This window comes from Oreochromis aureus, linkage group 11 (genome assembly GCF_013358895.1).
Source record: "Oreochromis aureus strain Israel breed Guangdong linkage group 11, ZZ_aureus, whole genome shotgun sequence".
NCBI classification, from domain to species: Eukaryota; Metazoa; Chordata; class Actinopteri; order Cichliformes; family Cichlidae; genus Oreochromis; species Oreochromis aureus.
Genome location: NC_052952.1, coordinates 23,258,389 through 23,285,835, shown reverse-complemented (window position 1 = coordinate 23,285,835; position 27,447 = coordinate 23,258,389). Strand labels below are relative to the sequence as shown.

Genomic DNA, 27,447 nt, shown 5'->3' with positions numbered 1-27,447 from the left:
CTGATGTATTCATGGAAGTTCGTTGACTCATCCTGGACTGTGGTGCAGACACTTACTAGTCCCCGGCCTCCTTCCTTCCACTTAGCATACAGCCTCAGGGTGCTAGACTTGGGATGAAACCCTCCATGCATGGTCAGGATCTTCCTTGTCTTGATGTCAGTGGCAAGTCCTGAGGAGGAATTGCCCGACCCTCTGCAGGTACTTGGTGGTTGCGCCCCTCTTCTCCCTGTGCAGCAAGCAGCAAGGTGCCCTTACTCCCTGCAAATGGGCAATGGAAAACTAGGGATGGGTACCGGTATCCGGTGCCATTGTGGCACCGGTTCTGACATAAACGGTAGTAACCAGACCGAAAAGCAGCGCACATTTCGGTGCTTTATTTCGGTGCTTTTTGTTTCTTGAGATGTCATACACTTTGGATTCTAGCCAATCATTTAACCTTTGCAAGGATAGTAGGCGGGCCCAGGTACGTACGTTCTTTTAGAGCAGAGCTACAGATTAAAAATGCCCAAGGCGAAGCGGTCAAAAGTCTTGCTGTACTTCACAGCAAAAGACGCAAACTCAGCAGCCTGCAACAAGTGTTTTAAGGTGACACTGTGCAAAGGAGGTAACACCTCGAATCTGATGAAACATCTGGCGACGCGTTTTTTTAAAAGCCGAGAAATGCACCATATTTGATAGCTTGCTGCGAGACCTCACAGCGTGCACATCTATCTGTTATCGGACCCGGAGTTACCAGCATCCCCCAAGAACCCAAAGAGTAGAATCCTGGCCCCTAGCCCTGCCAGTGTAGCAGAAATGATGACGGATGATGATGGCAGCAGCAGCCGTTCTTCTCTGGGCGAGTAGCTTAATGTTGTTCGTGTGTATTTTATGTTGAGTAGGCTAACCACGTTATTAAATTAATGCATGTAAGGTGAATTAGCAAACACCATCGTAGTTACATGCGGCTGTCTTCTTGTTTGATAGAGTGATACCATATATGCCCTATAGCTGCAGAAAAGGCTAAAATTGTTAACTTTTTACAAACCCCCCCCCCAGCTAAACATGAGAGGTTTTAGGACCAAGTTTGTGTTTCCCGTTGTTTGAGCACTGGTTCCAAACAAAGGAGGTATGTTGTATCAACAGAAAAGGCTAACTTGGTTATCATTTTGCAGAAAAAAAGAGACTGCTAAAAATAAAAACATAAGAGGTTTTTGGACAAAGTTTGTGTTCTCCATTCTTTAAGCACCAGTTCGAGCACCGTTTAAGCACCGGCACCGTTTCAAAAGTACCGGTTTGGCACCGGTATCGGATAAAACCTAAATGATACCCATCCCTATGGAAAACTGATCGGTGCGTATGATATTCCCATAATGCACTGGCATAATGTCAGGGCAGCACGGGTGTGAGCAACTTTTATTGCCGATGCCCATGATGTGACCCCACCACAATGCTGCCCTGGGCAACAGCTCATGTCACCCATATCAAAAACTGCCACTGGTTAACAGATAGTATTAACAAAAAGATCAGGCCTTGATTCACAGATTTTTGGCATTTCTCAACACTGCGTCATCTGGTGGCAGACTGTTGCCAACATTTTGGACAATTAAACATATATTTTAACCACTAAATTAAACGAGAAGTAAATGTGGGACTGACTAGTGACAACATCGATGATTAGTCGCACACATCCTGAGTTCCAAGTAATAAACTAATAAAACACTTGAATTTCACTCACCTGAACTGAAGCACAGACTTCTGGGTTGGTTATCAGTTATGAGAATATTAGTCACATAATCCATTAAAACTTCCCCAAAAGGCACCAGCTGGTCATATCGATTGACAGGTGAGCCTTATTTATCTGATTTTCATCTAATATTCAGCCCTACTCTCCATGAGAAAACCTTCTGATTGGCTGCTGCTGACAAATACAAGAGAAGAAAGGCAAGAGGGCGGGGCTTATGAGCTCAAAGCTAAAGATATACAGCTGAGAAATTAACAACACCATTAACATTATCCACTCTTTTTGACAGCATATAGGAAAAACGTAGAAAAAAATATCAGAAACCAAAACTGAAAGAGCACACAGCCTGACAGAAAAACGTTTATTTATCACGGCAGAAGTAACAAAGCTTTTCTTTTTGAAATAAAAAACAAGACAAATTATCACATCTCACCAAACCAAAGAAAAACAAGTTGTGTTGATGCTTTTTTGTTGTAACACACTTTTGTTGTTTTGTTTATGTGGATATTTTGCTATTTCCTCGGACTAGCAGCTCCAGGAGGAGGCTGAATGCTGAAGTGGTGACACCAAGCTGTAATTAAGCTGTATTCGTCCAATAAAAGAAGAGGAAGCAGTGACAAATTATGGCAGTGGAAAAAAACAGTCAGGATGTGAGGAGGCTCAGAAAAGTTGCTTTTGTTTGAAACTTCTTATTATACTCAAAATATTCACTCAAGCATCCAAATCATTAAATTCAGATGTTTTGGTCACTTCCACTTCTAAATTTCCACATTACTAAATATTCCACGGTCAGCTGTTAGTGGCATTATACCAAAGTGGAATAACAGAACCCCAGCCATGAAGACGTAGGACACATGAACTCACAGAGCAGAGTCAATCGCTACAGACAACTTCATGTGACCTTCAGATCAGCATAAAGCGCACTACGACTGGACTCTAGAGCAGTGGAGACATGTTCTCTGGAGTGACGAATCAAGATTCTCCATCTGAACAATGCAGGGGAACGATTCTTGTCAGATCGTATTCGGCCAAGTGTAAAGTTAAGTGGAGGGGGTATTATTGTGCGAGGTTGTTGTTCAGGAGTTGGGTTCAGTCGGTTAGTTCCAGTAAAAGAAACTCTTAATCAGTGTTGGGCAAGTTACTTTGAAAAAGTAATTAATTATAGTTACTAGTTACTTCTTTAAAAAAGTAACTGAGTTAGTAACTGAGTTACAATATTCTAAAAGTAATTAATTACTTAAAAAGTAACTATTGTGTTACTTAAAAAAAAGTTTAAGCCTCTGGGGTCCAGGATATAATTGGCCATTTTTAACTACTTTTGATTTTCCCTCCACATTTTACCTTTAAAAACTATTTACTTTGCCTTGTTTGGTATCATTCTTTTCAGCACAACCTCACGTGTCTGAATTTACAGTTATGTTTTCATTTTTTACATACTGTATTAACACAACTGATCTAAAATCAGACAAAAAACATAGAATCAGAGTAGAAAAAGTTATATTTTTTACTGTAACAACCACAGACATGTTTAATGAATCATATTTCATAACTATAAATTGTCAATTTTAAAGTCCTATGCACAAGTTTTGCAAACAACAAAGTTATTTGCATCCATTTACCTTTTACCTTGATTTTTTTAAATAACCATTTCAAACTATTTACAGAACAATCAACTGTTCTGCATTCAATAAGATGCCACACAAATTATTTGTGCCACTCCAAAAAAATACTTTCTGTCCATTATAAAGGAGAACATCACAGCCTGATACCTGCAAGTCTGACAGCAGCAGGTGTATCACTCCTTTTTCTACCTGGAGACAGCAGTCGCCTCATTGTTCTGACACACAACACAAAACTATCCACAACACTACACACTAACTACACAAGACAACACATTAACTACAAACTCCAAACACGCTAAACGTCACAAATCTCACATCTCAAAACTCACTCTCTCTCTTTTTCTGCTGTCTTCCTCTCTCTTTCTCTCTCTCTCTCTCACACACTCCTAAAACTTCCCCAGAGCGCTGGCTAGCGCTGTCCTTAGACGTTAAACCTGACGAAACTATTCAGGAAAAAACACTCGTATATATTGTTTATCATGCGATTGTTTTGCCCCCTTAGCTCCAGGTGTTGTGCTAGACAGCGATCGTGATTGCCCTCCGCGGGAGCGCGCAGCTGCTTAAAGCTGTAGCGTCCAGATTACTTACAGCTACTTCCTGCAGCTGATATAAGATGCGGTAAGCTGAACACAGCTTCAACCGTCTGTTTGCTGAAAATAGTAACGGACCGCGTTTCCTTGTTAGTAACTGTAACGGCGCTGTAACGATAGGAATAGTAATTACTTAGATTACTCGTTACTGAAAAAAGTAACGCCGTTAGTAACGCAGTTACTTCTGACTGCGTTATTCCCATCACTGCTCTTAATGCTTCAGCTTACCAAGACATTTTGGACAATTTCATTCTTCCAACTTTGTGGGAACAGTTTGGGGATGGTCTCTTCCTGTTCCTGTTGGAACAACGTGACTGGCCTGCACAGAGTCCCGACCTCCACCCAACAGAACAACTTTGGGATGAATTAGAGCAGAGACTGCGAGCCAGGCCTTCTAGTCCAACATCAGTGTCTGACCTCACAAATGTGCTTCTGGAAGAACGGTAAAAAAAAAACAAAACAGCAGAGGGATTGACAGAGACCAAAACTGAGAAGGACAACAGACGGACAACAACAGATACATGAGAATCACAAAGAGAAAGGAGACCATGCTGAACAGTGTTTCATCCAAACTCGCTACACACATGACAAAGCTTTATAACATGAGAGGAAAAACAATGAGAGCATATTACACTAAGTATTAAAGGAAATGTGGTAACTCTTTCACACATCGGAACATTTTTGGTGATATGAAAATATCATAGATAACCATTTAACTGTAGAGGGATTGTAATAAGTAGTGACCCAGCTAGTGACAGAAAAGATCAGGCCTGGACTGTTTATTACATCACAAGCTGATGTTTGTGTCTTTTTCCTTTACTACAAATTAGTGTAGACGAAATTGTATTTTTTTTGTCACTAACTGCCGTAATTTGCTTACACAGGCATCACTGTCATATAGAAACACAGCATAAGCTTTTTTGTTTAAGCAGCCGTTCACTAAAAAAACCCCAAAACTTAAGACTGTGGTGGCCCTGCCCACCCCGTGGCTCATCTCCTGTTCAAGAAGTTTCAGTGGTGTCCCATGTTGGGATTAGAGACATCAAACAAGGAAAGGTGCCTGTGCTACAGAGTTTGTCAAAGAGCTTGTGTTCCCATACACGTCTGAAAGGGGACAGAGCCTTTCAGTCTGTGGAAAAGTTTACCTCCACAACTGTGTACAGCGCTTTGTGACGGCCTGTCTATGAAAAGCGCTTCATTAATAAACTTTATTTACTTATTTAAAGATGCCGAAGGCTGACTGGGAGAGGATTAAGTTGAATTAAGGGAAATGTAGAACTTTTACCTTGATTTTTCAATAGTATAATCTGGATTTTGGTCTCTGTTGCTTTGAATAGTCTAATGTTAGTCTCCAGACTTCATCAGAGTGCAAAACGCGATGTGTAAGTAATGCATTGTATATACTTGTTCTATATCCTTTTACCTGTTATAGTAACAGAACCATCAGTCACATTAAACAAAATTTCCCCTCATTTCACAGCAGTGATGTTTTTATTAGCCTGATTGTCAGTGTAACATGGAAGGATCCAGAAAACAAAACCATAATCCTAATATGTTAAACCCATCACTGTTCCAATAAATATGAACATTTATTTCTAAATGCATATTTTCCAGGGTCTGCTGTTTACCTGAGACCACAGAAAGTGAATGTTCATGCCGTGTCCCATCTGCCAAACATGTGAACCATCCAGCATCTGTTTCTTTCACACTGGAGATTTCCAGATTTGTCTGTCTCACGAGTGACCTCTGCACAAGTTCAACAGTGCCTAACACAGAAAATAAAAACATGTTCTAATATAATGTAATCATCATATACTGATGTTAACTATTAAGTAGTTCAAGATAATCAAGTACCTTTGCGAGTGAAGCCTCTCTGATCAACACTATGAAGAAAGTCATTTCCATGATGCCACGTCAGAGAGCGTGTGTAGCTGCTGACCCCACAGTTCAATGTGACCTTCCCCCCGACTTTTGCAAAGAACTCTTCACCTGCAGCAGAGAGTGCACCCAGCACTGAAAAGAAGATGATCACAGTAAATAAATACGCATCTTGTATTAATGTGTATTTAAAGGAGGATATATGAAACGTCTCTACACGGAGACAAAACCAGTCTATTCTCTTTATGTCGTCGTAAACTTGTGCAGTGACATTAAAGAACCTGAGATGATTAAAAGACCAGTGCAACAATATTTATAGATGATTTTTGAGTTTGATTAAACATGAGGTCACACACCATCTACAACATGTGTGTGCAGTATTTTAAAGGATTATTTACAATATTCACTTCACAAGTATATTCACTCACCAAACACAAACAACACAATCACCTTCATTCTGAAAGTTGACCTGAGGGTTTAAAATAAAACACAAATGAACATTACTGTTAACACGAAATCATAACAAGAAAACTAATTAAAAGTGAACACTTTCATTTTATACACAGCCACAGAGAGATTCTTCTTCACATGAACACTTTACAGAGAAACCACCAAGCCCTCGCTCTGTTTCCGTCCTCTCTCTGTGTCGAATGTTAAAAATAATAAAACCAGGTGTTAGATTTACAAACTGAAAAGAGTGTAACTGAGAAAGTCAAACATTTCTTGTGGCTCTTTAATTTAATCTAACCAACAGCTCATGTGAAGGTGTTTCCTGTAAAGCTGCTGTAACTTTATCTGACTGCTCATCAGAAATGAGACGTTTTTAAGAAGAAAAATAGAAATTTGCCTCCACTGAACTGACGTATATTAATTCTCCTGAAAAACAACTCAACTGAGATCATTATACATCCAATTAAATTGAATCAAAATAAATATTAACACTTATTGAGAATTTGCTGCCTCCACATGAGGTGCTTTGATTTTGATCATGCCAAAAATAAAAACGTCAAAGCTCAGTTTCAAACTTATCATTTGAAAACCTTAAATCTCAGTGACTGAACCACAGAACTAAACTCACAGGTTAAAGAATCTTTAAGCCTATTAAATTAATGTGATCGTACACATCAAAGGCTTGGAAACAAAATTGAGCGCATTTTTCTTCAGGTTTGTTTAAAAGCCTTTAACTTCAACTGCGTATATAAAACAATTTTTGAAACACTTAAAACATTTAATCTGTATTTGCTCTTAAACTGGTGCCTCTGCAGTAACTTTGAACTCCATTACAGAGCAAACAGAAAGTTTCCGGGATGGTCGAGTTAACACCTTTATTCTGAAATATAAAACCCAATTATAAAATATAAGTTGAGATCTTACCTTAATTTTGAGCAGATTTTGTGTCTTTTAGTTCAGTTATTGAAGGCAAAAATCTTTCTTCATCCTCTCCGTGCTTCACTTCACTGAAAACAAGAGCTCAAGGATGCAAAAGTGTAGAAGGCGGAAGACATCTGAAGAGAGAGCTGCAAAGTTGTTAGCCACTGCGTACCCCAGATCTTTGTGGGTTTGCTACTCATGTCTGCGCTTTCCTGCAATCTAGGCCTGGCATTTTCTACTCAGTGCAGTTCTTACAAAGAGCTGAAGAAAGTTCTGCACAGTGACTTAAAAAAAGGCTCAACCTCACACACTCAATCAGATTATACTCATGGATCCACAATGACTCCTGTAACAAATAACTAAACAGAGAAATCATAGCAGGAAGAATAGAAAGAACAGAGAGTTTTAAAAAAGACCAATATTTATTAATCACAGCAGAAATAACAAAGTATTTGTTTTCAAAATAAAAGAAACTGAAGGTAAACGAGCTGATTTGGTGTTTTTTTCTTTTATGACAGACATTAGATGTAATTCTTTTATATTAAATGACATTTTCTCTTATTGTGGATGTTAAATTCTTTCTTTGTCTTATTTCCTCACACTAACAGGCAGAGGAGGAGGTGGCGTCAGACTGAAGTGATGACACCAAACTCCAATTGTCCAATAAACGAAGAGAGGACCCGAAGCAGCCGTGGGTCTTGTTGGTTTTCTGAAATCATTTGTGAGTTAAACTTGAACAGATGTCTGATCGATCTCAGGTGGTTCTCAGTTTTACTCAGCAAGGCCCAGGAAACAAACTGAACCTGCTCTCTGAACAGACCTGAGGTTTGTAATCAGAGGATTTAAAGATAAATATCACCCCATTCAGCCTGCAGCAGAGGTAGATCCCAGGTCTCTGAGGTGAACACCTTCACCTGATCATTGAAGATCACCCATCTGTGAGACACAAAGAGAAAACACACAAAGGCCTGTTTAACAGCACCTGCTGCCTTCAAATGTACAGCTCAGTTACAGATGTCGTAATAAAAGTTAAACTGATCCATTTTCTTTTATTCAGACATGACACAAACATTTTTCCCTCCAGGTATGTTGGTGATAGATGGATATAAATCCTTCAAACCTTCACTTCTCTGACAGATTAACACTTCAGACTGTGCACATCAGCAGCCATGAAATGAGTTTTGTCAGAACAAATGTGGAGTATGGTGCCCCCTGCTGAAGAAGCTCAAAAGTTACCTCATTCAGGGGCGATTTTAGCCCATTTTTGGGGGTGCTTCAGCACCCCCAAAAATGGATAGATAACCCCTCTCCCCCTCCCAAAGTGGTTTGTTCCAGCTCTGCTCTCCCCTACTCTGGCTCTAGCGCCGTTGCTGCCAGAGTGATGGTGGCTGAGACGCAGCGGAGTGGAGGTGAAAGCACCTGCCTTAAAACAGGACATATTAGCTGCATTTAACCTTCAGTTACTCTTTATATAGTTAGGTAGGAGTCAGGCCATGTTTCGTTTTAGCTGAAAAACATTACACCCAGGTAACCTGCTGTGTTGAAAACGTGTTTCCCGACTATGTTTGCTACCCTACAATCCGTCCTATTCTGTAGTAACATCAGCAACATTTGACCGTCCTGTTGCTCCCATTTAAATGTATACAGCCTATTTAAAATCTAAAACTTAACATTGTCCGTAGCCTGCTGTTGTTACCACTGTCCTGTTTGAAATGTAATGAGAGAAACTGGTTATTTTGTCCTATGTACAAGGTACTAACTAGCTAACTGGCTGGATGCCCATTAACCTTATAACTCCACTGTTGTGTGTGTGTGTGTGTATGTTTGTGTACAGAGAGACAGCCAGGTTCATAATGGATATGAGGAAGTTTTTTCAAAAAAAGAAGCCACATTTAGGTAAAAGTGTTGGATCAGTGTTTCAATATTTATATCCTTTATTAGATGTACATGCGGTTTGGTTATTTGCCTTTTGGTTGAAAGTACACTGAGAGAGGACTTTTTTTATTAGTGATCTTAATAGTATTTTTTTTAATCTAATTGAATACAGTCTATTTGTGTATGATTGTCAGTCCAAAGAGGGAGAGAGGAAAGAGGGGAACCTGAGGAGAAAGTACAAGGTCAGGAAGAACCAGGTAAGAAAACAGACAGGGAACAGTGACAGGCAAAACAGAAACTATTAAACTGACGAAGAGAAAAAACCTGATTTTACTCATACAGTCTGGAAGCTGTGTTCTCCCTATATTAAAGCTGCTATACAGAATCTGCAAAACAAACTGGGTTGTCAGCCCTGGCACTGCATTACCATATTGAAATTCAGTCAGAGGAAGTCACGGTTGCCAAAAACTTTTTGAAGCTGAAGAGTGAGGCTGGTGCCATTCCAGATATCTTAACATCTTCTGGATAATCAGATCTTCCCCACACTGAAAACTGTTATTCAGGTTGTCCTAATGAACCCAGTTAGCAGCTGTAGCTGTGAAAGGTCTTTTAGTGTCTTGAGTCAGCTCCATACCTGGCTGAGAAGGACCATGGGTCAAAGCAGACTCCAGCACCTGGCTGTGATGTCAGTTGAGAAAGAGATGCTTGAGAGACTTGACCACCAAAATGTGATAGACAGATTTAACAACCTCAAGGTGAGGTGACATAGGATAAAAGAAAAGAAAAAATCTGCAGAGCCACAGTAGTATCGGCAGTAAAGATCTTTTCATACATTGTATACATTGTACTATAGGCCAAGGTGTCTCATTTTTTAAAATTTTTTAATAATATTTTGTACAGTTCAAGGACTCTTCTATTTTTGGAGTGTATTTTTTATGTATCTGTATTGTATTATACATATATTTTAAAAGTGAATCTCTGTCCAAAAAATGCACCCAGTTTACTTTTTACTCGCTATGAGCATCATTCATTATTCTCCCGCAGTAATTAAGGTTAGGATATGTATTTTTTTAAAAAATTCCAATCCATTCTTCTTTAGCAGCATTTAAATAACCTTTATCAGATTTGATGGTTTTGTTACAGACTTTTCAAAAAAGTGTTTTGCTTTTCTTTCACAAATGTGGGGATTAAATTGTTTTAAAATGTACAAAACAGTGATGTCATGTTTTGTCACGAGGACCCAGGCACAGAGAGACTTGATGAATTTAAGAATCATATGACTTAATAAAGAAATTTGCAGACTTGCACAGAGAGGGTAAAATTATGATGACTGATAACAGAGATGAAGACAACAGACGATGAGGACAGGGAGGAACAGGGGTTTAAATGCACCAAAGAGACAGTCAGAGGGAACTCGGGACAACTGGAGACATTTAAAGATGCAGGGACTGACAGAGACAGGGAAGAAGTCTCATCGTGACGAGTAAAGTTTACCTTGCCTGGATGGGCAGCTCTCTGGGTGCTCAGCACCCCCAAAGCTCTGATCCTAGAATCGCCCCTGGATTTGATCAAATGGCTCCACCCAGTTTCCACATTCCTCTTTTTCACCAGTGAATAAGTGCTTGTTATTTTGCATTATGTAAGAACTGATTTTAATGTAAATCTTGTACTTTTAAACTTGCTGTGTTTCCCATAAAAGCAGACATTGTGTCTGATATTTGCGATAACGTTGCTATAACTAGCTCCAATGCAGAAATTAAAGGAGTTAAGAACTCACATAAAATGGCACACAGAGGGCAGTAGTCAGACACCTAAAATGCTCAAAATATGCAAGTTATTAAAGCTTGCATGACATTTGTCTCCACATCAGATTAAAAATAAATACAGGATGTAAAGAAAATCCAGGAAAACTGTCGATCTCTATATGAATGCCTTATATTTTCTAGTTCTCAAGGATATGACGGTTGTTTTTACTTGTTGTTAAGGCCTGTTTTTTTTTTGTGGGGTTTTTCATTAACACATCAACAGATATGGGAACTTTTTTCTTTTAGTTGTGTTGAAAGAGTGTTTAATAAATAGTAATTACAAATAAAAATTATATAATTAAGGTAAAAGAAAAGACAGTTGTATTAACAGATGATTATAGTGGTAAATAATTGTGTTTAAGTTTTTATAATATTTTTTTTAAGTTAGACTCCAGGAAATAAAAAAAATATGATTTTGAATAAATACTGCTATTGAAAATTTGATTTGTTACTGCATCAATTCAGATTGTCTTAATACAAATGAACAAATGTAGTTTCATCTTTAAATGTTTTAAGACATGATTTTCTCATAACTTTGTCATAAGTGTTTGAGTTATATGTTTCAAGTAGAGGCCGGGCCTGCTATTGGTAGGACATTGCCCGAGTGACTGTTTGCCAAAAAGTAATTGCTTGTATTTAAACTGCTGTAAATAACTTGTTGGCCTATAATATGTGAAACATATGTCAACCCTGTCCCTGATTAATTATATTAAGTCATCTTGAACCACAAACGACATTCCTATCACAAGGTAAAAGCTGCAATCAGTCTCAGCCGCCTCTGTCAGTGCGCCCCAGGGCAGCTGTGGCTACAATGTAGCTTGCCATCACCAGTGTGTGAATGTGTGCGTGAATGGGTGGATGACTGAATGTAGTGTAAAACGCTTTGGGGTCCTTAGGGACTAAGTAAAGCGCTATACAAGTACAGGCCATTTACCATTTGCTTTACTCATCCAGTTAAAAAATCTCATTGATATTAAAAATGTCTTTTTTTAAAAAGAGTAATTTGGCCAAGTGGACAGCAGGAATTACAACAAATATAACAATAGTTCTGTAAACATATTTTAAGTTGCCAAAAAAGACATAGATACAATAACACAGAGCCATAAAGATTCTTGAAAAACAGGTAATTATTCAATTTTACATATAATGTTTGTAAATGCTGTTCAGTAAAGTGTATTTACCAATATAAGTAAAGACATTACACATAAGAAACATGTGAAAACAAATCAGTTTTGGACAGAGGATCACTTTTTGGCACAAAAACACCCAGGAGGCGACAGCCTTAGTGGTCTCCTTCAATGTGGAGGAGCAGTGGTTCTACTCTGAACCATAATCACTGAACTCCTCATCCTATCGCTAAGGGAGAACCCATCCACCTTTCAGAGAAAGCTTATTTCCTGTCGTTAACACGGGGCTTGATTCACAGATTTTTGACATTTCTCAACAATGCACTATATAGTGGTAGAGTGTTGCCAACATGTAGGACAAAGTAAGTTACTGGCAGTGGGCATCATTTTTTAATTTTAACAATTAGATTAAACGACAAGTAAATGTGGGACTGACTAGTGACAGTGACGATGATTAGTCCCACACATCACGAGTTTGAAGTAATTAACTAATGAAACACTTGAATTTCACTCACCTGAGCTGAAGCACAGACCTCAGGGCTGGTTATTAGTTATCAGAATATTAGTCACACAATCTACTAAAACTTCCCCAAAAGGCACCAGCTGACCACTTAGATTGACAAGTGAGGCTTATTTATCTGATTTTCATCTAATATTCAGCCCTACCCTCAGTGAGAAAACCCTTATCTGATTGGCTGCTGCTGACAAATAAAAGATAAGAAAGGCAGGAAGGTTGGGCTTATGTCCTCAAAGCTAAAGCTATATACCTGAAAGATTAACAACATTAACATTATCAACGTCCTTTGACATCATATAGAACAAGAAGTAGAAAAAAATAATCAGAAACAAAAACTGAAAGAGCACACAGCTTGACAGAAAAACATTTATTTATCACAGCAGAAGTAACAACGATTTTCTTTTTGAAATAAAAAACAAGACAAAACAAGAATCATCAAATTATCACAATGTCAAGCTGTAATTGTCCAATAAAAGAAGAGGAAGCAGTGACAAATGATGACAGCAGAAATCAACAGTCAGGATGTGAGGAGGCTCAGAAAAGTTGCTCTTGTTTGGGAGTTCTTATTATACTCAAAATATTCACTCAAGCATTAAAATCATTAAATTCAGGTGTTCTGGTCACTTCCATTTCTGAAATTTCCTCGCTAAATTTTCCACAGTCAGCTGTTGGTGGTATGATACCAAAGTGATATAACAGCAGCACACCCATGATGATGTAGGACACATAAAATCACAGAGCAGAGTCAATTAGACCTCCAACCTTCATGTGACCTTCAGATCAGCATAAAGCGCACTACGACTGGACTCTAGAGCAGTGGAGACATGTTCTCTGGAGTGATGAATCAAGATTCTCCATCTGGACAATGCAATGGATGGTTGCCAGGGGAACGCTACTTGTCTGATTGCGTTGTGCTAAGTGTAAAGGTTGGTGGATGGGGGATTATTGTGCGAGGTTGTTGTTCAGGAGTTGGGTTCAGCCGGTTAGTTCCAGTAAAAGGAAGTCTTAATGCTTCAGCATACCAAGACATTTTGGACAATTTCATTCTTCCAACTTTGTGGGAACAGTTTGGGGATGGTCTCTTCTTGTTGCTGTCGGAACAACATGACTGGCCTGCACAGAGTCCCGACCTCAACCTGACAGAACAACTTTGGGATGAATTTCTCCCACAAAACGCTACGTCCAGATGAACAGATTCAACTTTTGGAGATTTGGGATGAATTAGAGCAGAGACTGCGAGCCAGGCCTTCTAGTCCAACATCAGTGTCTGACCTCACAAATGTGCTTCTAGACAGGTGTACAGAAGCACCAAAGACTCCTATAAACACTCCTAAACCTTTGGAAAGCCTTCCTAGTTAGTTGGTTCTCAGTTTCACCCAGGAAGGCCCAGGAAACAAACCGACACCTCATCTGTAAATCTGCACCAATTTACTGAAGAGTGTAATACTCAATCTGAGACACTCATTTAGACTTTTGCCAGTTGTGAAGCGTGCCAGGACTTTTGTAAGAGCTTGGTGGAGTGAAATCATGACTCTGATCAGTTACACATTCAGTGAAGAGGACTGAACAGAACAGAAGACCAACATAATCTGTAAACACAGTGGTGCAGGAGGTCTTTAACCCATTTTCTTTTGGTTTCTTTTACCATCAGCTATCAACTCTATACATAAATATTGGATGAACGCCTTTCCTCACATACTGACCTTCTTTTTATACACTTACACAAGACAGTGACACAAACTATGAGGAGCATCCCACACTGGCAGCACACCCCAATCACAAACCACATCGAACAGGAGAGTCCCAGTGGGCAATCGTTGGCAGTACCTGAATGCAACACAGACCATTGGACAAAGTGAGAATGACAAGAATGAGTTACACGTTCAGCAAAGGATCACTTTGAGCTAATTTGCAGACATTTTGCAAAAGCTGGACGCACATGTTGTACATGTTGTACCCTGAACACTCGTTACAAATGATGTGATGTTCTTCAGGGTGGTTGGTGGAGTTGTTGTAGTTGGAGGCTCTGAAGAACAAAAACACACATCTTTATGTTTCTTTGGCCACATATGCACACAAAGGTCTTCATTCCTAGTAACTGTGTATTACCTTTCACTTTGATGGTCAGACGCTCACTAAACGTATTCCTGCCACAGGTGACGATACACTCCCAGGCCCCGTTATGTGAGGTTTTTACAGGTTTGAGTTGAACTGTTGATGGATTTGTGAGTGAATATGTATTTGGACTTCTCCACTTCACTTCACATCCTTGGTGCTGACCTTTCACCTCACACTGGAGCTTTGCCTCATCGTTCAGCTCGAGAACAGCAGAGGGTTTGACGGAGACCAAAACTGAGAGGGGAAACAGACAGATAACCACAGATACAGTGAGAATCACAAAGAGAAAGGGAGACCATGTTGAATAAGGTGCTTCATCCAAACGCATTACTCACATGACAAAGCTTTATAATATGAGAGGAAAAACAATGAGAGCATATTACACTAAGTATTAAAGGAAGTGGTAACTCTTTCACACACGGGAACATTTTTGGTGATTTGAAATAACATAAATAAACATTTAACTGTAGAGGGATCATAATAAGTAGTTACCCAGCTAGTGAGAGAAAAGATCAGGCCTGGACTGCTTTTTTTTTGTTGTTTTTTTTGTGACTGTCATAATTTGCTTACACAGACATGACTGTCATATAGAAACACAGAGTAAGGCTTTTATTCAAGTATCTGACAAAAAGAAATAAAAAACTAAGGAATACAGCTAAAGTAATTTTTTAAAGAAAATTATGTTTATATAGTTAATAGTATAACTATAATAGAATTATTAATTCATAGTTATGTCTTATGTAATATTTAATAGTTATGAATGTAATTCTAGAGCCCAGCATATGTTCATAGCCCCTCCGATGCTTCCCCTTCTCCTGATGGACTCCAGCAATGGCAGGGTGGCCACAGTTAAGAGTGTGGTGGTCTTGCCCACCCTGTAGCTCCGCTCCTGTTCAGGAAGTTTCTGACATTGCCACAGTTTGGAATCAGAGAGGACAAAGTTTTAGCAGGAAGGCTGCCTGTAGGACAGAGTTTGTTAAAGATGTTGAAGGTTGACTGGGAGAAGACTAAGCTTGATTATGGGAAATGTAGTCTCCAAACTTCAAAACATATACAAGACATGCTGTGCAAGAAATACATTTTGTATATTTGCTGTATATCCCTTTACCTGTTATAGTAACAGAACCATCAGCCACATAAAAAAAATCCCCTCATTTTTCAGCAGTGATGTTCTTATTAATCTGATTATCAATGTAATGTGCAGGGATCATTAAAACAAAACCATAACTGTCCTAATATGTTAAATCCATCACTGTTCCATTACATGTGAACATTTATTTGTAAATGAATATTTTTCAGGGTCTGCTGTTTACCTGAGAACAGAGAAAGTGAATGGTTATGACGTGTCCCATCTGCCGAACATGTGAACCGTCCAGCATCTGTTTCTTTCACACTGGAGATTTCCAGATTCGTCTGTCTCACGACTGACCTCCGTGAAAGATCAGCAGTGCCTAACACAGAAAAAAAAAACATGTTCTAATATAATGTCATTATTATATACTGATGTTTACTTTTATGTATTCTGAGATACTCAAGTACCTTTGCGAGGGTAGCCTCTTTGATCAACACTATGAAGAAAGTCATTTCCATGATGCCACTGCAGAGAGCGTCTGTAGCTGCTGACTCCACAGTTCAATGTGACTTTCCCCCCGACTTTTGCAAAGAAATCTTCACCTGCAGCAGAGAGTGCACCCAGCACTGAAAAGAAGACGATCACAATTAATAAATACTTGTCTTTTACTGATGCTTACTTAAAGGAGGATATAAAAAATGTGTCTGCATGGAGCCAAGCAAGTCATATTTTCTTAATTTTGTCGTAAACTTGTAGAGTGACATTAAAGAACCTGAGATCAGTAAAACACAAATACAACCATATTTATAGATGATTTTTCAATTAGATTAAACATGAGGTCACACACCATCTACAACATGTGTGTGCAGTGTTTTAAGGGATTATTTACAATATTCACTTCACAAGTATATTCACTCACCAAACACAAACAACACAATCACCTTCATTCTGAAAGTCGACCTGAGGGTTTAAAATAAAACACAAATGAACATTACTGTTAACATTAAATCATAACAAGAAAACTAATTAAAAGTGAACACTTTCATTTTATACACAGCCACAGAGAGATTCTTCTTCACGTGAACACTTTACAGAGAAACCACCAAGCCCTCGCTCTGTTTCCGTCCTCTCTCTGTGTCGAATGTTAAAAATAAGAAATCCTTTGAATTTATTCTGAAACATAAAACCCAATTTTAAAATGTAAGTTGAGCTCTTACCTTAATTTGGAGCAGATTTTGTGTCTTTTAGTTCTTTTTAGTGACGGCAAAAATCTTTCTTCATCCTCTCCGTGCTTCACGTCACTGAAAACAAGATCTCAAGGATGCAAAAAGTGTAGAAGGCGGAAGACATCTGAAGACAGAGCTGCAAAGTTGTTAGCCACTGCAAACCCCAGATCTTTGTGGGTTTGCTACTCATGTCTGCACTTTCCTGCAATCTAGGCCTGGCATTTTCTACTCAGTGCAGTTCTTACAAAAAGCTGAAGAAAGTTCTGCACAGTGGCTTAAAAAAGGCTCAACCTCACACGTTCAGTCAGATTACTCTCATGGATCAAGTATCACAATGATTTCTGCAACAGAGAAGTGAAAAGAACTTGGAAATAAACAAGGAAGCCACAATAGGAAGAATAGAAAGAACAGAGTTTGAAAAAAGACCAATATTTATTAATCACAGCAGAAATAAGAAAGTATTTGTTTTCAAAATAAAATAAACTGAAGGTAAACGAGATGATTTGGTGTTTTTTCTTTTTTTTCCCCGACAGTCATTAGTTGCAATTTTTTTTAATTTAATGACATTTTCTCTTATTATGGATGCTAAATTCTTTCTTTGCTATTGTTTGAATAAAGTTCTATCCAAAATTTGATTAAAACTATGAAATATCCCTTAAACCAGGGGTGATTTGCTAATAACAAATATGAAAATAGCCGATCCCTTCTTTTCTGTCAGCTGATTCTTTCAGGGTCTTTACAGCAGATCATCTCCATCCTCCAAGGATTTTTTAACAAATGTTCACAAGCTTGTGTCTTTCTAACCACTGTATTGATATTGTCTCTTCTTTGACCTCCAAAGAAGATTTGGAGATTTGATCAAATAGCTCCACCCAGTTTCCAAATTCCTCTTTTCACCAGTGAACAAGTGCTTGCCATTTTGCATTATGTAAGAAGTGATTTTAATGTAAATCCTGTACTTTTAAACTTGCTGTGTTTCCCATAAAAGCAGACACTGTGTCTGATATTTGCGATAACGTTGCTGTCACTAGCTCCATTGCAGAGACTCAAGGAGTTAAGAACTCACATAAAATGGCACACAGAGGGCAGTAGTCAGCCACCCAAAATGCTCAAAATATACAAGTTATTAAAGCTTGCGTGGCATCTGTCTCCTCATCAGAATAAAAATAAACACAGGATGTAAAGAATGAAAATCCAGGTAAATTTTTAGCACTGAAACAAAGAACATGTTGCATTTACTTAATTTAATAGTGGACATTGGTTGTACATAGACGTTCTAACAATTGAGGTAAATTGATGACGTTATTCATATTCAATAAACTGGTGCATTTTGTGTTGATAAAATGTCATTGTAATGTGTTTTATTGTGGCGGGGCGTGGTTGGTAGTGCGGCTGTCACACCTGGGCCACATCAGCTGGTCACGCCTCCCCTGCACATTATAGGGAACTGGGTCCTGAACATGGGTTGTTTTTGGTGATGTGTTCGGCTGCGAGCTGAGAAGCTGCTGCTGTGGTATAAAGTTACAGCAACCATAAAGATAAATGAAAAACAGGTAATTTCCTGAGTTTATCCTTTGTAAATCCTGTTTACTAAAGTCTGTTTACTAAAATAAGTAATGCCATTACACATAAAAAACAAATGGAAATAAATCAGTTTTGGGCAGACGATCCCTTTTGGCACAACACCCAACAGTGTTGTGCCAAAGGCGAAAGCCTTAGCGGTCTCCTTTCGATGTGAAGGAGTAGCGGCTCTACTCTGAACCCATCCATAATCACTGAACTCCTCACCCTGTTGCTAAGAGAGGGCCCATCCACCTTTCATAGAAAGCTCATTTCCTGCAGTTAACAAAAAGATCAGGCCTTCATTCACAAATTTTTGGCATTTCTCAACAATGCGTCATTTGGTTGCAGACTGTTGCCAACATTTTGGACAATTAATAATACATTTTAACAATTAAATTAAATGACAAGTAAATCTGGGACTGATTAGTGACAACATCGATGATTAGTTGCACACATCCCGAGTTCCAAGTAATAAACAAATTTCACTCACCTGAACTGAAGCACAAACCTATTATTTATCAGAATATTAGTTACACAATCCATTAAAACTTCCACAAAAGTCATTAGCTGATCACTTTAATTGACAAGTGAACATTATTTATCTTATTTTCATCTGGAACTAAGCCCTACCCTCCGTGAGAAAATCCTCTTATACAGTGGCCCTGAGAGGCCAATTGGACTGCAACTTAAGAAAACACCAGCAATACGAAAAACACTGCAAAAACACACAAAACACAACAGAAATAGGAAAAATGAAAACAGAAATAGGAAAAAACACATTTCCAAAAGCACAAGGGAAGTGTCTCTGGGGAGAAAATAACCAGTTGCAGGAACCAAAATATGCTAAGAAGTGCGCTGGGAGACATTTAAAAGAAATGGATGTCTATCAGTTTTGTGAGGAAAGAAAAGATGAGAGGTAAGTGTGTCAGCCTAACTATTAGCCTAAAAATCTGTCATCAGTATTATATGAACCATGAGACTAAAACACACTTACATAGCATATTTTGGTTCCTGCAACTGGTCCGTAGGGTTATTGTCTCCCCAGAAACATGTCCCTTGTGCTGGGGAAATCACTTTTTTTATATTTCTGTTTTCATTTTTTCTATTTTGGTTTTCTTTTTTCCTATTTCCTTTTCCATCCATCCATCCATCCATCCACCTTCTTCAGCTCTATCCGGGGCCGGGTCGCGGGGGCAGCAGCCTAAGCAGAGAAGCCCAGACCTCCCTCTCCCCAGCCACCTCCGCTAGCTTATCCGGGGGAACACTCAAGGCGTTCCCAGGCCAGCCGACAGATATAATCTCTTCAGCATGTCCTGGGTCTGCCCCGGGGCCTCCTCCCGGTGGGACATGCCTGAAACACCTCACCCAGGAGGCGCACAGGAGGCTTCCTTGTCAGATGCCCGAACCACCTCAACTGGCTCCTTTCGATGTGGAGGAGCAGCGGCTCTACTCTGAGCCCCTCCCGGATGGCTGAACTTCTCACCCTATCTGTAAGGGAGAGGCCAGCCAGCTTTCGGAGGAAGCTCATTTCCGCCGCTTGTATCTGCGATCTTGTTCTTTCGGTCACTACCCACAGCTCGTGGCCATAGGTGAGGGTAGGGACGTAGATCGACCGGTAAACTGAGAGCTTCGCTGTTACACTCAGCTCTCGCTTCACCATGACGGACGGACCGGTGCAGCGTCCGCATCACTGTGGCCGCAGCACCAATCCGTCCGTCGATCTCCAGCTCCCTTCTCCCGTCACTCACGAGCAAGACCCCGAGATACTTGAACTCCTCCACTTGGGGCAGGAACTCATCCCCAACCCGAAGTGGGCACTCCACCCTTTTCCGGCTGAGAACCATGGCCTCAGATTTGGAGGTGAACCGTTCCAGTGCGAGCTGGAGGCCATCACCCGATGAAGCCAACAGAACCGCATCATCTGCGAAAAGCAGAGATGACATTCTGAGGCCACCGAAGTAAAAGCCCTCCGCCACTTGGCTGCGCCTAGAAATCCTGTCCATAAAAATTATGAACAGGATCGGTGACAAAGGGCAGCCCTGGCGGAGCCCATCACCCACCGGGAACGAGTCCGACTTATTGCCGGCAATGCGAACCAAGCTCTTGCAACGGTTGTACAGGGATCGAATGGCCCGTAGCAATGGGGTTCTCAGTTTTACTCAGCAAGGCCCAGGAAACAAACCGAACCTGCTCTCTGAACAGACCTGTGGTTTGTAATCAGAGGATTTAAAGACAAATATCACCCCATTCAGCCTGCAGTAGAGGTAGATCCCAGGTCTCTGAGGTGCACACCTTTACCTGATAATTGAAGATCACCCATCTGTGAGACACAAAGAGAAAACACACAAAGGCCTGTTTAACAGCACCTGCTGCCTCCAAATGTACAGCTCAGGTAAAGATGTCATAATAAAAGTTAAAGCAGGACTCATTAGTAGAAACTGGTCCATTTTCTTTTATTCAGACATGACACAAACATTTTTCCCTCCAGGTATGTTGGTGATAGATGGATATAAATCCTTCAAACCTTCACTTCTCTGATAGATTAACACTTCAGACTGTGCACATCAGCAGCCATGAAATGAGTTGTCAGAGCAGATGTGGAGTATGGTGCCCCCTGCTGAAGAACCTCAAAAGTTACCTCATTTTATTTTAATACACTTCTTTCCTGATATTTGCCCTGAACTAATAAATAACTTAATCACTGGCCAGACAGCAGCAAGCACATATATAATAAGCAGTTTGTAAGTGTGTAAGGAAGTCATCTATTTTGTTTTCTGTTGGAAAAAATGTTTTTACTTTTTCATTTGTTATTATTTGACTAAAGTTGCTTCCAAAAATTTGATCAAAACTGTGAAATATCCCTTAAACCAGGGCTGATTTGTTAATAACAAATATGAACATGGAAAAATAGCTGATCCCCTCTTTTTCTGTCAGCTGCTCCTTTCAGGGTCTTTACAGCAGATCATCTCCAAGGATTTTTTTAACAGAAGAAATGTTCACAACCTCATGTCTTTGTAATCACTATAGTCCTATGACCTCCAAAGAGGATCTGCAGATTTTATCAAATTGCTCCACCAAGTTTCCACATTCGTCTTTTTCATTAGTGAACAATTGCTTGTTATTTTGCATTATGTAAGAAGTGATTTTAATGTAAATCCTGTACTTTTAAACTTGCTGTGTTTCCCATAAAAGCAGACGGGACTGGCCTTTGTTCCTGTTGGAACAACGTGACTGACCTCCACCCGACAGAACAACTTTGGGATGAATTAGAGCAGAGACTGCGAGCCAGGCCTTCTAGTCCAACATCAGAGTCTGACCTTACAAATGTGGTTCTGGAAAAATGGTCAACAACTCCTATAAACACTCCTAAACCTTTGGAAAGCCTTCCCATAAGAGTCTAAGCTGCCACGGTTGGATCTACATCATATTAAACCCCAAGGATTAAGAATGAGATGCCACTCAAGTTCATATGTGTATGAAGTCAGACGAGTGAACACTTTTGGCAATAAAGTGTCATTTGCAAGTAAAGTGTGAACAGATGTTTCACAGATTTCAGGTAGTTCTCGGTTTGACTCAGCGAGGTCCAGGAAACAAACCGAACATTTCATCTGTACATCTGCACCAATTTACTGAAGAGTGTAATACTCAATCTGAGACACTCATTTAGTCTTAAGCCATTTTTTGTTTCATCGACAATGATCAACTCTACACATAAATATTTGAACGCCTTTCCTCACATACTGTTCTTCTTCTCATGCACTTACACAAGACAGTGACACAAACTATCAGGAGAACAAACTGGCAGCAGACCCCGATTGCAATCCACATCCAGCAGAAGAGTCCCAGTGGGCAATCGTTGGCAGTACCTGAATGCAACACAGATCATTGGAGAAAGTGAGAAAGACAAGAATGAGTTACACATTCAGCAAAGGATCACTTTGATCAAATTTGCAGACATTTTGCAAAAGCTGGACGCACATGTTGTACATGTTGTACATGTTATCTTCTGAACACTTGTTACAAATAATGTGATGTTCTTACGGGTGGTTGGTGGAGTTGTTGTAGTTGTTGTAGTTGGAGGCTCTGAAGAACAAAAACACACATCTTTATGTTTCTTTGACCACATATGCACACAAAGGTCTTCATTCCTAGTGCCTGTGTATTACCTTGTACTGTGATGGTCAGACTCTGACTAAACATATTGCTGCCACAGGTGACGATACACTCCCAGGCCCCGTTATGTGAGCTTGTTACAGGTTTCAGTTGAACTGTTGATGGATTTGTGGGTGACTTTGTATTTGGACTCTTCCACTTCACTTCACAACCTTTGTGCTGACCTTTCACCTCACACTGGAGCATTGCCTCATCGTTCAGCTTGAGAACAGCAGAGGGATTGACGGAGACCGAAACTGAGAAGGACAACAGACGGACAACAACAGATACATGAGAATCACAAAGAAAAAGGGAGACCATGCTGAACAAAGTGCTTCATCCGAACTCGCTACACACATGACAAAGCTTTATAACATGAGAGGAAAAACAATGAGAGCATATTACACTAAGTATTAAAGGAAATGTGGTAACTCTTTCACACATCGGAACATTTTTGGTGATATGAAAATATCATAGATAACCATTTAACTGTAGAGGGATTGTAATAAGTAGTGACCCAGCTAGTGACAGAAAAGATCAGGCCTGGACTGTTTATTACGTCACAAGCTGATGTTTGTGTCTTTTTCCTTTACTACAAATTAGCCTGGTCCAAATTGTATTTTTTTTTTTGTCACTAACTGTCATAATTTGCTTACACAGGCATCACTGTCATATAGAAACACAGCATAAGCTTTTTTGTTTAAGCAGCCATTCACAAAAAAAACAAACAAAGCAATCTAGCTAAAGTGAATTTTTCAGTAAATTATGTTTACAGGTTTAATAAGATAACTATATTGTAATAGTTAGTTATGGATGTAATTCTAGAGCCCTGAGTATGTGTGTAGCCGTTCCAGTGCTTCCCACTCATCTGACTGACTGGGCCACACTTAAACTGTGGTGGTCCTGCCCACCCCGTGGCTCATCTCCTGTTCAGGAAGTTTCAGTGGTGTCCCACGTTGGGATTAGAGACGACAAACTTTTAGCAGGAAAGCTGCCTGTACTACAGAGTTTGTTAAAGAGGTTGAAGGCTGACTAGGAGAAATGTAGTAATCTGAGCTTGATTTTTCAATAGTATAATCTGGATTTTGGTCTCTGCTGCTTTGAATTGTCTAATGTGAGGGCAAAACATAGTGTGTAAGAAATCCATTGTATATATCTGTTGTATATCCTTTTACCTGTTATAGTAACAGAACCATCAGTCACATTAAACAAATTTCCCCTCATTTCACAGCAGTGTGATTTTTATTAGCCTGATTATCAGTGTAACATGGAAGGATCCAGAAAACAAAACCATAATTGTCCTAATATGTTAAACCCCTCACTGTTCCAATAAATATGAACATTTATTTGTAAATGTATATTTTCCAGGGTCTGCTGTTTACCTGAGACCACAGAAAGTGAATGTTCGTGACGTGTCCCATCTGCCAAACATGTGAACCGTCCAACATCTGTTTCTCTCACACTGGAGATTTCCAGATTCGTCTGTCTCAGGACTGACCTCTGCACAAGTTCAACAGTGCCTAACACAGAAAATAAAAATATGTACTAATATAATGTAATCATCATATACTGATGTTAACTATTAAGTATTTCAAGAAAATCAAGTACCTTTGCGAGTGAAGCCTCTCTGATCAACACTATGAATTAAGTTATATCGATGAAGCCACTGCAGAGAGCGTCTGTAGCTGCTGACTCCACAGTTCAATGTGACTTTCCCCCCGACTCTTGCAATGAAATCTTCACCTGCAGCAGAGAGTGCACCCAGCACTGAAAAGAAGACGATCACAGTTAATAAATACTTGTCTTCTAGTAATGCTTATTTAAAGGAGGATACAAGAAACGTCTCTATATAAAGACAAAACCAGTCATATTCTCTTTATGTCGCCGTAAACTTGTGCAGTGACATTAAAGAACCTGAGATGATTAAAACACCAGTGCAACAATATTTATAGATGATTTTTGAGTTTGATTAAACATGAGGTCACACACCATCTACAACATGCGTGTGCAGTATTTTAAAGGATTATTTACAATATTCACTTCACAAGTATATTCACTCACCAAACACAAACAACACAATCACCTTCATTCTGAAAGTCGACCTGAGGGTTTAAAATAAAACACAAATGAACATTACTGTTAACATTAAATCATAACAAGAAAACTAATTAAAAGTGAACACTTTCATTTTATACACAGCCACAGAGAGATTATTCTTCACATGAACACTTTACAGAGAAACCACCAAGCCCTCGCTCTGTTTCCGTCCTCTCTCTGTGTCGTATGTTAAAAATAATAAAACCAGGTGTTACACTTACAAACTGAAAAAGAGTGTCACTGAGAAAATCAAACATTTCTTGTGGCTCTTTAATTTAATCTAACCAACAGTTCACGTGAAGGTGTTTCCTGTAAAGCTGCTGTAACTTTATCTGACTGCTCATCAGAAATGAGAAGTTTGTAAGAGGAAAAATATAAATCTGTTTCCACTGAAGTGATTTAAATAAATTCTCCTAAAAAAGAATTTGCTGCCTCCACATAAGGTTCTTCAATCACGCCAAAAATAAAAAAGTTAAAGCACAGTTTTAAACTTAACTCTGTGAGTCTCATTTGAAAAATTAAATGTCAGTGACTGAACCACAGAATTAAACTCACAGCTTAAAGAATCTTTAAGCCTATTAAATTAACATGATCGTACACATCAAAGGCTTTGAAACAAGATTCAACTGATTTTTCTTCAGTTTTGTTTAAAAGCTTTTAACTTTGACTCCGTACAAACAACAACTTCTGAAACACTTAAAACATTTCATCTGTATTTGCTCTTAAACTGGTGCCTCTGCAGTAAGTTTGAACTCCATTACGGAGCAAACAGAAAGTTTCCGGGATGGTCGCGGTAAATTATATGAATTTATTTTGAAGTATAAAACCAATTTTAAAATGAAGTTTTAGATCTTACCTTAATTTTGAGCAGATTTTGTGTCTTTTAGTTCAGTTATTGAAGGCAAAAATCTTTCTTCATCCTCTCCATGCTTCACTTCACTGAAAACAAGAGCTCAAGGATGCAAAAGTGTAGAAGGCGGAAGACATCTGAAGAGAGAGCTGCACTCTGGAAAGTTGTAGGCCAGTGAAAACCCCAGATCTTTGTGGGTTTGCTACTCATGTCTGCGCTTTCCTGCAATCTAGGCCTGGCATTTTCTACTCAGTGTAGTTCTTACAAAAAGCTGAAGAAAGTTCTGCACAGTGACTTAAAAAAGGCTCAGCTGAACACACTCAGTCAGATTATACTCATGGATCCACAATGATTCCTGTAACAGAGAAGTGAAAATAACTTGGAAATAAACAGAGAAGTCATAATAGGAAGAATAGAAAGAACACGGAGTTTGAAAAAAGACCAATATTTATTAATCACAGCAGAAGTAACAAAGTATTTGTTTTCAAAATAAAAGAAATGGAAGGTAAACGAGCTGATTTGGTGTGGTTTTTTTCTTTTTTGACAGACATTAATTGCAATTCTTTGTTAATGACATTTTCTCTTATTGTGGATGTTAAATTCTTTTTTGTTTTATTTTCTCACACTAACCGGTAGAGGAGGAGGTGGTGTCAGACCAAAGGGATGACAAGAAACTGCAACAAAAGAGTAGATGGCCGGAAGCAGCCGTGGGTCTTGTTGTTTTTCATAAATTATTTGTGAGTTAAACTTGAACAGATGTCTGATCAGTCTCAGGTGGTTCTCAGTTTTACTCAGCAAGGCCCAGGAAACAAACTGAACCTGCTCTCTGAACACACCTATGGTTTGTAATCAGAGGATTTAAAGACAAACATCACCCCATTCAACCTGCAGTAGAGGTAAAGCTATCAGAATCAGAATCAGAATCAGAAAGGGTTTTATTGCCAAATGTTGAGCAGGTTACAACATTAGGAAATTGCTGCGGTACTTAGTGCAGAACATACTGTCAGACAACACTTAAATAAACGTAAAAATAAAAATTAAAAGTGCTAAGTAGATAGATATGTACATGAATGCAGGTGGTCATCAGTGCGAAGATGGAATGATGCAGTGAACACAGTGTAGGGTCATGTGTTAGTGGTGCTAACAGTCATATGGTTATCCCAGGTCTCTGTGGTGCACACCTTCACCTGAGCGTTGAAGATCACCCATCTGTGAGACACAGTGAGAAAACACACAAAGGCTCTTTAACAGCACCTGCTGCCTCCAAATGACCAGCTCAGGTACAGATGTCATAATAAAAGTTAAAGCAGGACTCATTAGCAGAAATTGATCCATTTCCATTATTCACACATGACACAAACAGTTTTCTTCCGGGTATGTTGGTGATAGATGGATATAAATCCTTCAAACCTTCACTTCTCTGACAGATTAACACGTCAGTCTGTGCACATCAGCAGCCATGAAATGAGTTTTGTCAGAGCAAATGTAGAGTATGGTGCCCCCTGCTGAAGAAGCTGAAAAGTTCTTCTTTTGTTATTTTTTCACTGAAGTTGCCTCCAAAAACCAAGGGTGATTTTTCAGTAGCCGTAAACATGGAAAAATCGCTGATCCTTTCTTTTTCTGTCAGCTGCTGCTTTCTGGGGTCTTTACAGCAGAACGTCTCCATCCTCCAATGATTTTTTTCAACAGAAGAAATGTTCACAAGCTCATGTCTTTCTAACCACTGTATTGATATGGTCTCTCCTTTGACCTCCAAAGAGGATTTGCAGATTTGATCAACAGTACTTACAAATAAAAATGGTATTATTAAAGTACAAGAAAACACAGTTGTATTAACAGATGATTTTAAGTAGTGACCCAA

At 39.2% G+C, this 27,447-nt stretch overlaps 2 protein-coding genes across 3 annotated transcripts; both read right to left on the bottom strand.

Annotated features, from left to right (window-relative positions):
- Nucleotides 1-12,860: 12,860 nt before the first annotated feature.
- Nucleotides 12,861-19,264, bottom strand: LOC116330755 (hemicentin-1-like). 2 transcript variants are annotated; one of them, XM_039619768.1, is made up of 8 exons: nt 18,326-19,264; nt 16,916-17,265; nt 16,618-16,658; nt 16,166-16,324; nt 15,940-16,077; nt 14,618-14,860; nt 14,448-14,534; nt 12,861-14,335 (listed from the first exon to the last, which is right to left on the bottom strand). In XM_039619768.1, exons 3-8 carry the CDS (start codon nt 16,643-16,645, stop codon nt 14,169-14,171), a joined length of 822 nt encoding a protein of 273 aa, XP_039475702.1. In that variant the 5' UTR covers nt 16,646-16,658; nt 16,916-17,265; nt 18,326-19,264; the 3' UTR covers nt 12,861-14,168. The 2 variants fall into 2 exon arrangements, with proteins under 2 accessions (XP_039475702.1, XP_039475703.1); XM_039619769.1 differs by having other exon boundaries at nt 14,466-14,534; nt 16,916-19,264.
- A 1,346-nt stretch (nt 19,265-20,610) lies between these two features.
- LOC120442703 lies at nt 20,611-25,719 on the bottom strand. The gene is made up of 8 exons (XM_039619766.1): nt 25,593-25,719; nt 24,701-24,741; nt 24,248-24,406; nt 24,022-24,159; nt 22,654-22,896; nt 22,466-22,570; nt 22,252-22,353; nt 20,611-20,807 (listed from the first exon to the last, which is right to left on the bottom strand). Exons 2-8 carry the CDS (start codon nt 24,726-24,728, stop codon nt 20,800-20,802), a joined length of 783 nt encoding a protein of 260 aa, XP_039475700.1. The 5' UTR covers nt 24,729-24,741; nt 25,593-25,719; the 3' UTR covers nt 20,611-20,799.
- Nucleotides 25,720-27,447: the final 1,728 nt, after the last annotated feature.